The sequence below is a fragment of the Lonchura striata genome, chromosome Z, assembly GCF_046129695.1.
Source record: "Lonchura striata isolate bLonStr1 chromosome Z, bLonStr1.mat, whole genome shotgun sequence".
Lineage (NCBI taxonomy): Eukaryota > Metazoa > Chordata > Aves > Passeriformes > Estrildidae > Lonchura > Lonchura striata.
This window is the reverse complement of record NC_134642.1, coordinates 38,158,750-38,173,821: the sequence shown is the minus strand read 5'-3', so window position 1 is coordinate 38,173,821 and position 15,072 is coordinate 38,158,750. Positions and strand designations below refer to the sequence as shown.

Below are 15,072 nucleotides of genomic sequence, written 5' to 3'. Positions count from 1 at the left end.
GAGACTAACAAAAGAGAGCCCGTCTATCAAATACACTCTCCTCCACAGGTGCAGGATGATTTCCTCACCTTAAGTTTCAGTTTCCCCTGAAGCTAGAGATGCTAGCTAAATACTTGTCCTACTTTGAATCTGTCACCACACAGAAATAGTTTTCTGGACTCAATTAAACTTTTGTTTCAAGAAGGAAGGCCAGAGCAACTTAGCAGCCACTACAGCATCATTTTGATTCTGTCTTCAGTTACATGAGATATAACGAATCCTTACTGTTCCCACTGCTGTTCTGGGGACATATGACCAGCCCAAGTACATGGACTTGTCTCCTCACTCCCACTGCTTTTTCAGTGGAGGTGTGAATCAGACCTTCGAGGCTGATTCCAAAACTAATGTTTATAAATTCATGATAAAAAAATCTGACTTCAGACTTTACTTCCAGGCTCAGAGAAAAGTGCAGGATACAGGAGAGCCCCATGTCATTTACAACTGGCATCAGAGTACAAATTCAAAGGGAAAGAACCTCGGGTCTCAAAACCTAAACTCTATTTTAATTATATAATTACAGGTAATAAAAAACCTGTGAAACAAATAATTTACAATTCAAATAGTAATATATCTGTAATATATTAGAAATATAGTTTAAAAATGTCTCCATATTCTTAATTAGTATAAAGTTTAATTTTATGCTTTGTATAGAAATTACAGGTTTACCTGTTACTGCCTCAGCAGAAGGAAAGAGAAAAGTTCCTAGGCAGCTAAATAGCATTGGGAAATCAAAAAATATTTTACTTTACTCTTTTTTTGGTAATAGAAAAATAGCTTTTAAAAATAGATTGTTAAACATATGGGCTTATATTAAAGTAAAATTGTATATTATATACAGTAAGGCAGTATATGACATATTATCCTGCTTTCTTCTTCATTTTGGTTTGTCTGGACTAGGATATGAATGGGATGCAGTTTTTTGTCACATAGAAACAAAGCAAAAATATATTTAGAAGTATTTGTTATTTTACTACAATTTGTAGAATATATTCGTTTTTATATATGATTTGTCATGTATAAGAGTTCCTTTTTCTCAAAGATTGAGAAAAAAGATAAAGAAAACTTAATGTAGTGTCAGAATGCATTCATAAGAAAACACATTGTAGGTAAGAACACAGTTGTGCAATGATTTATCTAATGTAAGAACTGCTCAGATCGCTATGGTTTGCTGACTGATCCATAACAATTTTCATCTTTATTGAATCTGTGGTATTTCCTCAGTGCATTTTTCATGACAGACAAGATCCATTTCCTCATTTCACTGTATCAGAAATGTGTGCTAATGATCCAAGATTTACATCCATGACTCAATTCACAGATTATTTTATTACCTGTACAATGCACATAGGAGGTTAGGCTTTCAGAGGCTAGGCTTTTCTAGACAACTGCTTGCTATGTGATTTTGTTTTACTGTGTGTAAAGACTAAGTATGTGTTGTACTAAAAGGTTATTTGAAGGAGGGCATAAAGGAAGATGGATCCATGTAGTCTGATCCACTGGTGTCTCTTCTGGAGTCACTTGGAGTTGTTGTGCTGTAGCTCGTGTTCTTCTCAGCTTGACTTTGCTGAGGGTTCTGAGATGTTTCTGCTACAGGTTCTTGAGATACAGGTGTGTTCTGGCTGCGCTGATCTGGCAATAATACTAAAATGTGATGGTCCACAACTGTTGAGACCTTGGTATATTCTTTGCTGGTTCCTGGAACAGTGCATTTTTTGGTCTTTCCACTGTTTTCTTTATGTTTCAGTAATAGAGTTGGTTCCTCATCTTGTCTGACTTTATGAACTTCTACATAGTCCATTAGTTTAGGATTCAGGAAAGGTGACTTGTTACTATGTTCATTTTGTCTGACCTGTACTGTGGTTTGGTCAGTTTTGGAATACTCCATCTCGCTTACCTTTTCTACATCATCATACACAGTTTCAGCAATAGGATATAGTGACTGATGATTTTCTTCATTTCCCACCAAAACTGGTGAATTGTTCACATTTGTGGTGTTCAGTGTTATCTTGAATGCCTCCACAGTGCTGTGGTAGGCAAACATAGCAGCCTGATTACTGGGTAACTGAGCTGCCAGCCATGTGCACGTCTTTATACTCTCACAAGGGAGTGTTTTCTGTTCTGAGGCCATACACCGAGTGTCCCAGCTCCCTTTCCCCCCTTTCTTTTCTTTAGCTCTTACATCTTGTGTTTGAAGAGCAGATGGAAGGCTGCGGGATTCCCTGCACTTCACAGGGAGGAGAGAAGGGCTATCACAGCTCCCTCGGCCTGAGTCACTGTCTGTTTCCTTGAGCATAATTTTTGTATTTTTACTGGGAGTGTCATGACTTGGCATGAGCTGCTGATCCTCACTGTCCTCTACCTCCAGATATTCTATCAGTAGTTCCTCGCAGTCTGATGTTGGAGGGAAACCATGGCAACCAAGAGCACTCAGTAATTCTTCAGATTTTCCTGTCTGAAGGTATAATGAACACGATATAATGTTTCATTCTCAACCTTAGGGATTATATGACTAGAACAATTATGAGCAATCTACATATTTGATGTACAAACATTTCGATAGTTACATTGCTAGACCTAAACCTGATTTCTATTGCTGCAGAAAATATTGAAAGAAGGGGGAAAAAATTTCCTGAGTTTCCTCAGTAGGGAAACAACCCAAAAATTCATGTTTGCAATGTGGGAGGAGCAGGTAGCTTTTAGCAGGTATGGGTCTCCTGAGTTTAACAAGAAGGAAATGGAGGAGATTGCAGTGCAGGCATGTCCTGACTCTGCAGGATGGCAAAAGACTGTGGAGAGCATCTTCCATAAGAACTACTAGGAAGTTCACAGAGGCATTTCCTTGTGTCCCAGGAATCAGGGCAGTCACAAACCCTGTTTTTAAACACCATCCTATTACAAGTGAAAGGCAAAACTCTGACTTACGCATATCCTCCACATGTTTAACCAGAAAGTGTTGCTTATTTCCAACAATTATTAACTGAAGCAGTTTCATGCATTATTATGGTAATTGCATTTGCTAGTATATAAGTTGGAAAAGTCATGGTGAATTCTTTTGTCATCAGCTGTGGTACTCACCTCCAGCAGATGTGTATCTATGCCTTTTATCTTTGGTCCTGGAACTGGTGGCAGGATAAAGGCCATCATTCTAAAAAAAAACCAGAGGAAACATACCATGTGTAAATACAGACCCTATATCCCTATATATACAGACCCTATATATATTTCTCCCTTTTCCTTAGAATATGACTGAGATTTTAAACACTTCTGTCGTATCTTATACATCCCAGTTGGACCTCTGTCTCCTATCTGCCTCACAAGCTGGGTAAGACAAATCCAGTCACAGGTCATAAAGTACCCTTAGATGTATTATAACAAACACCAGTAGCACAAAAGTTATTCAACTGGAGAAGTAAAATTACTAATGTCCTTTTAATTGTCACTTGTCTCTTAACTTCCAGTTCTTTAATACGGTTGCAAATTCATCACTGGCCAAAAAACAATGAAATGAGGCACAGTTCAGGAGGGTTAGTGGGGCTGTCTGTGCATGTTTGACTGTCACCTGACTACTGCTAAACAGGATTTATGGTGAGGACATGGCTTTTCCAACCACAGTTTCTGTCCCTTTCGTCTACTCAGCCAGTATTTTTGTCAGACTTGTATAAAAGCAACAATTTTTGCAATGCCTTTCTTTTTCAAATTTGATTGAAATTAGCCAGGATTCTAAGAAATCATTTGGGAAATTGATAGAAAGCTGGTAGAAAGACAATCTCATAATATAACCTTTATATATACTTTAGGAAATTATGACAAAACCCAAAGACATGTCTCCTACAGGAACAGAGATACTCCAAGTAATATTTGATGAATATTACATGACTAACAAAGATTAGTTTAGATCTAACAGAGATAGATGTAATAGAGACAGATCTTTACCAACTGAGAATTTGGCCTGGTGTCTATAAGGAGCAGTATCACTGCTTTATCAGTTGCAAATTAAGTCAAACACCTATAACTAATAGTTTATAAGCTAAGGCAAATGTTACAGGAAATTGAATCTAATATTGGAAGTCTATTTTTGAAAAGTTTTCTCTGATCTTGGACTCCATGTAATTGTGAAATTGGTGGCTTACCTGTACCCTTTCATAATCATTATCCAGCTCATGATTAAACATATAAGAGATGACAGGACACCAACGATGATCCACACAACCATATCTTTTACTCTAAAGTCTAAGAAAAACCAGAATTATTCAAGGATACGCATCTAGCATATGCATAGTCAGCATGCCAAAAAAACTTGCAAATTACTTTTATTCTAAAAATTGGCCTAAACTGCCAAATTTATTAGCAAACAGAGGCCTTCAGCAGCACAGAGGGATCTCAACAATCCCTGTAATATCAAATAATGAATATAATTTTTACTAATGGTACTGCACAGGAAATAAACTGTCTTGGAGAAATCATACAAAAATGTATGAAGAGGAAAATTTTGTCACAGCAAATTATACCGATTGGGTTCAAATCTAGTTGTACCAAAACGGTAGTAATTTCATTATAAAATACATATCATACAATTAATGAAATGCTGGGTAAAGTGACCTAGGATTACATATATTCATGGATTTTTATTGTAGTGTAATACTTTTTATATTGAAGTGCTTATTTCATATTAATTCTGGATAAAGAGTAATGAAGAGCTGTTGCTGTCTGAAGGCAGTCACTCTTTGTTGTCTGTACCACAGTTTTAATGCAGTTGCCAGTGTTCTTTTAATTAAAAAACTACCATAAAGAGAACAAATAAGGCAATAGACAGAAAGGACATGGTTTAAATAAGCAAAGAAATTATTCACCCTCTTAACTCTATCATAAAATAATGAAGGGGAAAGGTATCTGTGTCTGGTGCAGTAATTATAAGGATTTGGTTACCTTAGTAATAATGTTCTTGTCTGTCCTAGGGAAACTAAGGGATCTGCATTGGTGCCACAAACAGCTAACAAAAAAATATAACATGAACTTGCATGTAATAACAATTATGGAAGGGGTGCCTGGCCACTCACCAGTAGGGATCTCAATATACATTTCTGGGCTCCACTCACTCCACAATCCATGGTGGTCTGGTTTGCAATGAATCTGTACAATGTACCTCTTTCCAGGATTTAAACTAAACATTTTGCATTGTGTTTGTTGTCCAACAAAAATAGTCTGGAAATAAAATAAATATCACAGGTAAGGTTTTGGTAATCAAGATGGGAATATAGAATGATTCTATATATCTTTTCTTAATAATTGTTGAGCAGGCATGGAATAATGGTACATTTATTTTATTTCTATAGTTTAGCTTTCTAGCAGGTGGGAATGAGATCTGGCTCTGATATACAAAGCAAATTAAACTGCTTTAAAAATACATCATGAATTTATGGCAAATAGGAGAGGAGCTGTGGTAATGATAGGAACTGCAGTGGTGACAGGAAGAGGAGGAGGCAGAGATGAATAAGGGAGGAAGAAACAGAGATGGAGAAAGAAAATGCAGACAGGAGGAAAGAATGTAGAGTGGTGGAAATGCACAGGGTAATAAAAAGTAGGTCTTGCAATGGCCAGAAGGACAGAGGGAGGGAGAAGGAAGGAGGAAATACAGAAGTGGTTTGGAAGTTCTGCAGACAAGAAGTGAATGGAGTCAAATACCAACAGCTGGAGTTTTTCATTTGCCACTCAGCTGCTTAAGTTGTAGATCCTGGCCATAGGAAATTATTATTGTTGTGTGGCCACTACAATTACCACCTAATGTTTATTTAAATAAATTTAAATATTTTATGTAATGTCACTGAGCTTTCTGTTATCTAAGAAGTGCTTGTGGTTAAGAACAAATCATCATGGAAGAAATATGACTACATGAGAAGGAACAATTTAAACTACAATGCCAATATGATTAATAAATAATGACTACAATTAAAAACAAATACTTTATCACCTGCTATTTTGCAGCAGCATCTGATATGCCAGCAGGAAATCATAGGTCTGAGAAGCACTTTTGAAAAATTATGAACTATTTAGAGTGTCTGTTTCATTACGTTCAGGCATGGACCTGACTGACAAGCTCTAACTGGTCAGAAAACATTATCTAGCAAAAACTTGTGACATCCTTACCTCCCATTCCTCTCCTTCTTCAGGCTTTAGTCTCAATTCATATTCAAGGGTAAGCCATCCAGATCTGACATCAGCCAGTGGAGGTGGAGACCATGTCAGTACCAGATATGGTTTTCTCTTTATTGACTTTTTTAATTCCAGAGTTATATTCACAGGAGGATCTGGCTGTACTGTTGAAATAAAAGAACTGTCAATAAGAATCTAAGTGACTTTTTTCCTTGCAGCTTTGGAACTGCTACTGGAATATAGGAATCGAGAGTTTTCAGATAAAGTAAGTATGGTTTTATGAATTTTAAAACCCCTCTGAATAGTAGTAAGTATGTTGAATTAATGTTGAGATTTGCCTTAACCATTTATCATCAAAAATATTTTTCTTATGTTTCCATTTATTGTTACTTTTCTTCACAACTGTATTTTAAAGTTAACATCTTTAATGTTATGTTATGAAAGTTGTGTTCTACTATAATCATATCAGAGCTTGGCATAAATATTTAGGAACACTGAAAACATGTATGCAGCTAATGAAACCTGTCACTCCCATCTTTTACATTCAGAAAACACATGATCCCTACACTTTTAAGTAAGGATACTTAAAAGCAAACCAAGACAGCATATTAAAGTTCTGTCTGTATTTAAAAATAAACCAAAATGGAACACAGGTTTCTTCTACAGTCAGGTTTGCATCTTCCTCAGTTCACAGGTAGAGCTTCTGCATATTATGCATATATTTTACCACTGTCTGACCAAAGATTCATCAGGTCATTGCACTGAAGTAAAATATAAAACCATTTCTCCAGCAGCCTTTTTCCAGTTGCTAGACGCCTGGCAGCCAGATCCTTGACAACAAAATGGTTATCAAGGATAATGTTCCGTTCCCTTAGATAAAACCCTAATTATTTGTCCACAGTCACTCTGTAGAAAAAGGCTGAGAAAGAGATTATCAGTACACTGCTATAAAAAGCACTAATGTAGCTTCTCTTGGGTCTGGAAACTACTTTTGGGTAATCAGATTTAAGTATTATTAGTTAAAAGATCAAATTGATTTCTGTTTCTTGTACAGTGGAAAAAAAGATTTTAGCTAGATGATATTTCTTAGGGTTTGACTACAAGAAATATGGAAAACCAATAAATGTTTATCTGAACATAATTTTAAAGCTTTTAGCATTTTTGGCTTCTTCTGAAAATAAGATGGTAAAGGGATGAATATTGATTTGTTATTACACTAAGGAATATCTTAGTTGTATAAGTTTTTAACTTGGATATAATACTACATATGAGGAAATTGAAATTCTTGTGTCAAAACCCTTGATTCTGAATAATTTGGTTCCAGAGAAACTACTTTTTAACTCTTACCTATGTAAGTCACATCCACATAATGAGGATCAGAGACATTACTTCCCATTTCATTAGTTGCCCTCACAGTAATATTGTATATGGTCCAGAAAGAGGTGTGCTTTTTATCGAAGTAGCATGAATTGGGGCCTGCAGTTTTGTAATCTGGACATTCATAAACTTTTTCTTCTCTGAAATGAAAGAATCCCAGTGATTAGATTACACAGACTAAAACACCTAATTTTGGTTGTTAGTACTTCAGTATTATTTAGGGCTGGATCTGATTTTTCACACCTGGCACTGTGAAGAAAATCAGAAAAATGCTTCCAGACTAAAGAGTCATTGGACAATCCCAGAGACTGTACTAAGCATTTTCCCCACCAAGTAAACACCACAAAGCCTGAAGAATTTGGGCTATTGCAGATGCAGCTGTGGGCTAGTACAGCACAGGTCTTACTTCTCTGAAAGCCACTGTCCACTGCACAGCCCAGAGCACTTACATATTCCAGTAGAAGTCTTCTAACCTATCTATTAAAAATTATGTATTTCCAATGTTCATCTCACACTTACAGGAATTCTGCATATTACACTAATATGCTTTCAGAATTTATTTGGTCTTTCATCATTAAAAAAAAAAAAAAAAATCTTTGTACTCTCCTTCACATCCATACCCAAGATTCCCAAAGTCAGAGGAAAGGTAGGAGATAAAATTGAGTATGTAATATTTGTTTTCATGCTCTTCATGGATGCACAAAAGAAAAAGTTATGGATGTGGACCTCTTACTCTGCCATACCTGGCTAGACCAGTATCTGTCTTTTTACACTACGAGTGGGCTCTCAGTTAACATTTACAGAGTTGAGCATCTACTTAGGCAATTGCAAGGTAGAGCAGTACTAGGTGAAATTAAAAGAACCAAAAGACCTAAGAACATTTATTGACTCTTTCTTTAAAATGAATGTTTAGCACTTTATCTGAATTCCAAGGAAAGATTACAGAAACCAGAAGGCATTCATACTGTATGAATACTAGCGCAAAACAAGTCTTATGAGAAGATAAAAGTTTTTGTATCTGGTCATTTTGGAAAGTTTTATTTATAAGACTACATGTTGAAGAGTTTTAGGACCTTGAAGTTTTATTGTTAAGTGTATTTACTAATACACTATTGATGAGCAATGAAAATATAGAATTCACAGTAAATATATACCTGCCATTATAAAGAGATCAAGATTTAATATTTCAGTCTTAGACATGTTGCTGCTTCAGTGTGATGCTAGAGCATGCCACTGGAAAAAATCATGGACTACAGAAAATGACATCTCCCAAAATAAAAAACCAATGAGGATTGATTTTCCAGGTTCTTCCAACAAAACACTGAATAACTATACAGTGCTTATTACCCCTCTTTGCTGTAAAGCAAAGTATGTTTTGTCAAGAGTCCTCCATCTGAAGCAGGTTTCCACCAACAAGTAAATGTTTCTTTTTCAGGAGAACGGCACTTTATTATTATAGGCTTTTCAGGAGGTAACTGTTCTGTAAGAGATAAAGAAATGAACTAATTATTAAGTTTAATCTATTAGGTCCACCTTGAATTTGTAAAACAATGTCAAACAGAGAACAGAAAAATATGAAAAAAGAAAAAGTTTTGTGCGGTAGGGGACTTGGGAAAAGCCCCCCCGAATATGCCTTGGGAGGAGGCTGTTGTATAAATTCCCGCCTCCAAGCTGCCCATCGAATCTACCACCCCCCTTATGTTATGTAACTGTCAGTTATGTCCATCTTTATGTCAATCATTTTTGTACTTGCCTTTAGTTCCAGAATGTTCCTAAGTTCTCTGTCTGTAATTGGCTCTTCCCCGGTTATCGCCCCCTTCCCTCATCCCCATTTGCTGTACCCCAATTATTCCATCCCAACTCCTCCTCCGAACCCCATTCCTACTGGACCCTTTGTACCCTGTCCCTCCTATTTGCCACCTGTTACAAGCCCCACCCCGCCCCTTATTCGGGGCTCTCGGAGCCTGCTCCCTTGCCGAGCGGACGGATCGCGGATCCTCCCTGACACCCAGCCCTCAGCGAATAAAGCAGCGTCCGAGAGACGACCTGCCGTGGTGTACGCATTCTTATTACCACCGTATCGGCGGAGCCTCCGTACCGGAGAGCCGCGCCCCGATACTGTTTTGCTTCGTAGTGACACAGGAAAGGAGGGACCATTTGCTGCTTAGGGCAACAACTTGCTACTTTCACCTGGATTCAGAATTCTCTCTCACTGCAGTCGCACTGAAGAACACTTTTAGTTTTTTGCCTGTGGCTTTCTTCTGCCTCAAAATCTCATAAAGGATGTTGAAATACTGTCATAGCAGGCTCTGTAAATATTTTAAATACACTCTACTATATCCAAATAGATTGGATAACTATTTTCTATGGTGTTCTGGTTTCAGCTAGGATAGAGATAATTTCTTCTCAGTAACTGGAATAGTGCTATGGTTTGGATACAGTATGAGAATAATTTCCATAATACAGGGGTATTTTGTTACTATGTCATGTTTATCCTAAACCAAGGACCTCCTTGTGTCTCCTGCTCTGTCAATGAAGAGCTACAAAACAGAAAAAAAGTTGGGAGTGACCACAGGCAGGACAGGTGACCTCACCAAGAGGATTCCATAGAACATTATCTCCAGCATACAAATTTAGGAATTACCCAGAGCCAGTGACCATCAGGATTCAGAAATGGAGTCTGACACTGATAAGCAGTGGGTGAGCAAATATATTGTCCAAAATTTTTTCCCCATTTTTTATCATGATAATCATAATAATAATCTATTACTATTACTATTACCATTACCATTACCATTACTATTACTATTTACTATTACTATCACTATCACTATCATTGTCACTATTGCTACTACTACTACTACTACTACTACTACTACTACTACTACTACTACTACTACTACTACTACTACTAAATTTTACTTTGCATTAATTATTGAACTGTTCTTATCCCAACCCACAGATTTTACCTTTGATTCTTCCCCTCATTCATAGTGACATATGAGTGAGAAGCTGTGTGCTGGTTTATTGCCAGCTGGGCTTAAACCATTAAATACAAAACCAATTTTTTTTCAAAATATGTGTTTTAAGATTATTCTGTTTGTTTGAAAGGTATGCTGTCATTTTCTTTTGCTTTTAGGTAAAAAATGAAGAATGTAAATGTATGGCTATTTGTTTGTGTTCTTGGCAGTAATGTCTTTCTGAAGTACTCAAAATATACAAAGAAGCAGCTCTCATTATTCATTGTAATGTTTTTATGTTCAATACTCAGACTACTTGCTTGATTGCTCCTGAGCAAGTTTTTATAGTTTCAAGAACAGCACTTAAGAACTGGGCGGAGAAAAATGCTTAAATTTTGAATAGGATGATGCTTGTCAAACCCTGAAGTGATTGAAACTTTTGCAGTTATGTATTTGTGGCAAAAATATTCCTATTACATCAATAATATATATTTTCTACTATGTGCAGGAGAGACATTGATTTTCCAAATTTCTAATTGCCTAAGGCAGATCTGAAAATGGGACATTTAAAAAATATTTTTCTATTAACAGTACTTCAACAATATCCATGTCTAATAATGAATAATACAACTGGTAACTGAAGAAGTTTTGAGACAGCTAGGCTAAAGTGTCTGGCAACAAGATATGATGTCATACATCTTTAGTGTGTCTACTCAAATTCAGTAAAACACAGATAGTGACTTCCCTGTGTTAGTATCTGTAACTGTCATCAGAGCTTTCAGTCCAGGCCCTCTGTAAGAGGCCGTCTGAAGACCCTCACTCATTTCTCTGCCGATTGCCACGAGCAGGAACTCCCTTCCCCCACTGCAGTTCCGGCTTGGAGAAGGCAACAGTGCAGGTGCAGCCACTGCACCGCTACCTTGCTGTTCCCAACGAGCCTGGCAAGAACTTGGCAAGGAGTTGGCAAAGACCCAGCATGGACCCAGCACAGAGCAGCCTACTGTAATTCCTGCTTCACTCTCTATCTTTAAGCTGAATGAACTGTTGGGGTGACTCTGGTGGTTTCTCACTGAAGACCCCTCATCTGCCTTGTTACCACCGTGACAGACGGAGATCAAGAACCCTCTCCCCAAGGACTGAGACTGAGACCCCTACCACAGAGAGTGGTGGGGGTGGGGGAGAATGACATGACCTGTTCTTCTCCAGTAACTTCAATGGACTTATTATTCATTGTGTTTGTTCAGCCTGGATGATTTTCAGTAGATTCACCTGTTCCCTCCATAGCAATCTCAATAGACTCTCATTGTTCTGCATGTTCCCCCCTTTTCCCTCTGTGGACTATAACTGGACCCCTGGGTTAGGTAGGACTTTGGAGACTTTCCCCAACACAACAAGACGGATCCCCATCATCCAGACCAGTGAGGACCTTGCCTGTGTTGGTAGCTATTCCCATCCCCCCTTCTCTCTCTCTCTCTCTCTCTCTCTCTCTCTCTTTCTCTCTCTCTCTATCATTCTTATTTCTTTTCTGACCCCACTATCACATTTATGGTTTTTGGCCCCTAATAAAGGTGCATTTGTTTTGGTTAAACTGATAATCCCCTGCTGTTTGTCTTTTGCACTTTGGGATTGGCTAACGAACCATCACAACACCCCGCTATAAGCGGATTGTGACACCCTCATACAAAAACCATTACCTGATATATATAGCTACAGATAAAATCAACACGATTTTTAAATAAAGACACAGGGACAATAAATTATTTAGGCACACCTGTATCAGAAGTGACTTCCATCTAAATCCCACCTTGTTTATCATAGTCAGTTTCAGCAGAGGATCCTGAGCAGATCAACAAGATTAAGAAAGCAATTACACAGAAAGTATGGTAAAATGCACTGAGCACTACAAGGTACCCATGTGAGAGGCCAGGTTTTCAGGACTGGCATTTAGACATCTTCACAGGATTGAACCTGCTACACTTTAAAAGCAATTTACAGAGAAGCAATCATCCACTCACCTTTAGGGATCTGAATGCTTCTTTCTGAGCTCCACTCACTCCATTCTCCGAGGTCTAACATGCAACGCACCTGAACACTGTACTTCACCCCAGCTTTCAGGCTGCTCACCTCATAGTGTGTCTGCATTCCTACAGATACTGTCTGTAAAAGAAAATGGACTGGGGAAAATAATAAAGAATTGGACCACTTAAATGAATAAGCCATAAAGGAATAGGCATGAGTCTGACTTCTGAAAGTCAGGGAAGTTAATTTGTGTATCTATAAGGTATCAATTACAAAGAAGCAAAAGTAGTGATTTAGCAGGAAAAAGATCATTGCTGATTCTGATATTCAAGTGCATATTGAACTGTAGACTTCCTAATACTCCATCAGATTTACAGTGCAAGGAGTTTACAAGCAGTTCAGCCTACATATAAATCCCACATTGAAATTCTTCTCAGTGACTTTAAGTGACTTTCTCAGACCCTTCTAATTTCTCCTCAGAACTATTTCAAAATGCATAGCATTCTCTATCATTAAGGCATCAACATGATAAATAGCATTTAGGACATGTGACAATAAGTTTAAGAATGACATTTTGTCCTGAAAACTAGCTGAAGCAGTACTGAAGCTGATTCTTAGAAATGTGGCAACAGGTGTGGAATGTCACTGGAAATAGTTAAATGTGAGTAAGCCACAACAGAATTTCTGAGGGGCACATTGCCTCCAGCTGATCACGTTGAAGAGGATGATGATAACTGGGTTTTGTCATACATAACCTTAGGATGATATCTAAATATATTGAATTTCACGGTCTCTACAGACCACTCAATTTTTCTTTCTTTAATCAGATTTGGTTACATTAATTTTTCTATTCTTAATTTTTTATAGGATCAATTAAACTGAGACAAGAGAATTCACTGACTAGCAGATTTATAAAAGAAATAGATTTTCCCTTACCTCCCACTCTTCCTTTTCCTCAGGCTTTAGTCGTAGCTCATAGTGATATACATGTGAATTAGAGCTGGCATCAGCTAATGGGGGTGGAGACCATTTTGCCCAAAGGTATGACAGGTTAGCAGATACGTTTGTTTCTAGAGAGAGGTTCACAGGAGCATCTGGCTGAACTGTATAAATGAATGAAAAGTATGCAATTTAATTTTCTCTCAGAAAAAAACACCTCCTTTATGGTTTTGAATGTCATTGTATTATTTTCAGATAATTCAGCACTGTAAAAGAATAATAAAGAAGTCTTTTATTTTTTCTTTCTCCTCAATGAGTTTAACTAGCTCCTGATTTCCAACAGTATCAGCAAATCTTAAACTTTACTCTGAATTTGTAAGGCTAAGGAAATACAAATCATAATTTTATAAGGCCACTCTTACAAAATTAAAATGTCAGCTATTTCACAGCTAGGAAAACTAAGTATATTATAATTAAAATGGTATATTATGTGTGTGTGGAAAGTAGAATGGAGTCAGGAATATAAAATACTACAGAAAAACTGTATAATGCTCAGGCAGTTATTTTTACCCTTCCATGACTGCAATGTCAGCAGTTAGAAAGACTTTTATATTTTAAATATTAGGTAGCTTAACCTAATTTGAAAATTTTATAATCCACATTGAGTCTAATTAAAATACTGCAGACAACTAAAAAATTAAGAAAATTTTTCAGCTAAAGGTAAGAGGTTTACATATTCAGACATGAAATTCCTACAGTCAAGTATGTAGTTACTTAATTTAAAATTAAAACACAGTTTTCACATATGTTTAACATGCATATTTGAGATTATCTGTAAATAAACACTTTTCAGTAGCAAGTTTCACATCATGAGGAAAGAAGCCTTTCACCACTGCCTGTTCTGGAATTAAAAATTGCACACATGTCCAACTAGTTTGTTATCCATTTTATTCTTTGATTTTACCTATGGAAGTTACATCCACATGCTGAGGATCTGAGCTGTTACTTCCAATCTCATTTGTTGCCGTTACAGTGATAATATATGTTGTCCAGGGATTAGTGTGGTTTTTATCAAAGTAGCAGGAATTTGGACCTGATGTTAGGTAGTCTGGACATTCATAGATTTTTTCTTCACTGAAACAAAATGATTTAAAAATTTAGGAAATGAAACAATGCAGATAATATTTTACTAATGGAATAGATTCAGCAGAGAAATCTGAATGATTTTTGATTTTAAATATATATATATATATATATATATAAAATCACATATATAATATATAGATATAGAGAAATTAATAAATATAATATTAAATATTTATAAATATAGAAATATATTTTATATATGACTAAAATGTGTAATTTTGTATTATATATATCTATAATCCCATCTCTTGGAAACATTTTGGTATGTGTCAAATGCTATTACCATAAATGCTTCATATACATTTCTGACGTTTTTTTGATGAATGTTTTCACACCTTTTTTTTATACATAGGAATAAATCAACAAAAGAACAGAAACAGAAATTTTAACAAAGAAATTTCCAGAGACAGAACAAAGAAATTTTAACAATATTTATAAGCAA

At 36.5% G+C, this 15,072-nt stretch overlaps 1 protein-coding gene across 4 annotated transcripts in view; it reads right to left on the bottom strand.

The window, feature by feature from the left end:
• Nucleotides 1-349: 349 nt before the first annotated feature.
• Nucleotides 350-15,072, bottom strand: part of PRLR (prolactin receptor) — a 153,801-nt gene continuing 139,078 nt past the window's right edge. For 3 of the 4 annotated variants that reach the window (XM_077790214.1, XM_021551884.3, XM_021551890.3), the window contains 10 exons: nt 14,449-14,618; nt 13,482-13,648; nt 12,542-12,683; nt 8,914-9,046; nt 7,537-7,706; nt 6,184-6,353; nt 5,097-5,241; nt 4,170-4,269; nt 3,115-3,184; nt 350-2,491 (listed from right to left, as the gene is read on the bottom strand). In XM_077790214.1, coding sequence (XP_077646340.1) covers nt 1,487-2,491; nt 3,115-3,184; nt 4,170-4,269; nt 5,097-5,241; nt 6,184-6,353; nt 7,537-7,706; nt 8,914-9,046; nt 12,542-12,683; nt 13,482-13,648; nt 14,449-14,618 — 2,272 coding nt within the window. In that variant the 3' untranslated portion in view covers nt 350-1,486. The remainder of the gene's footprint in view (nt 2,492-3,114; nt 3,185-4,169; nt 4,270-5,096; nt 5,242-6,183; nt 6,354-7,536; nt 7,707-8,913; nt 9,047-12,541; nt 12,684-13,481; nt 13,649-14,448; nt 14,619-15,072) is intronic. The other variant, XM_021551898.3, reaches the window with a different exon arrangement.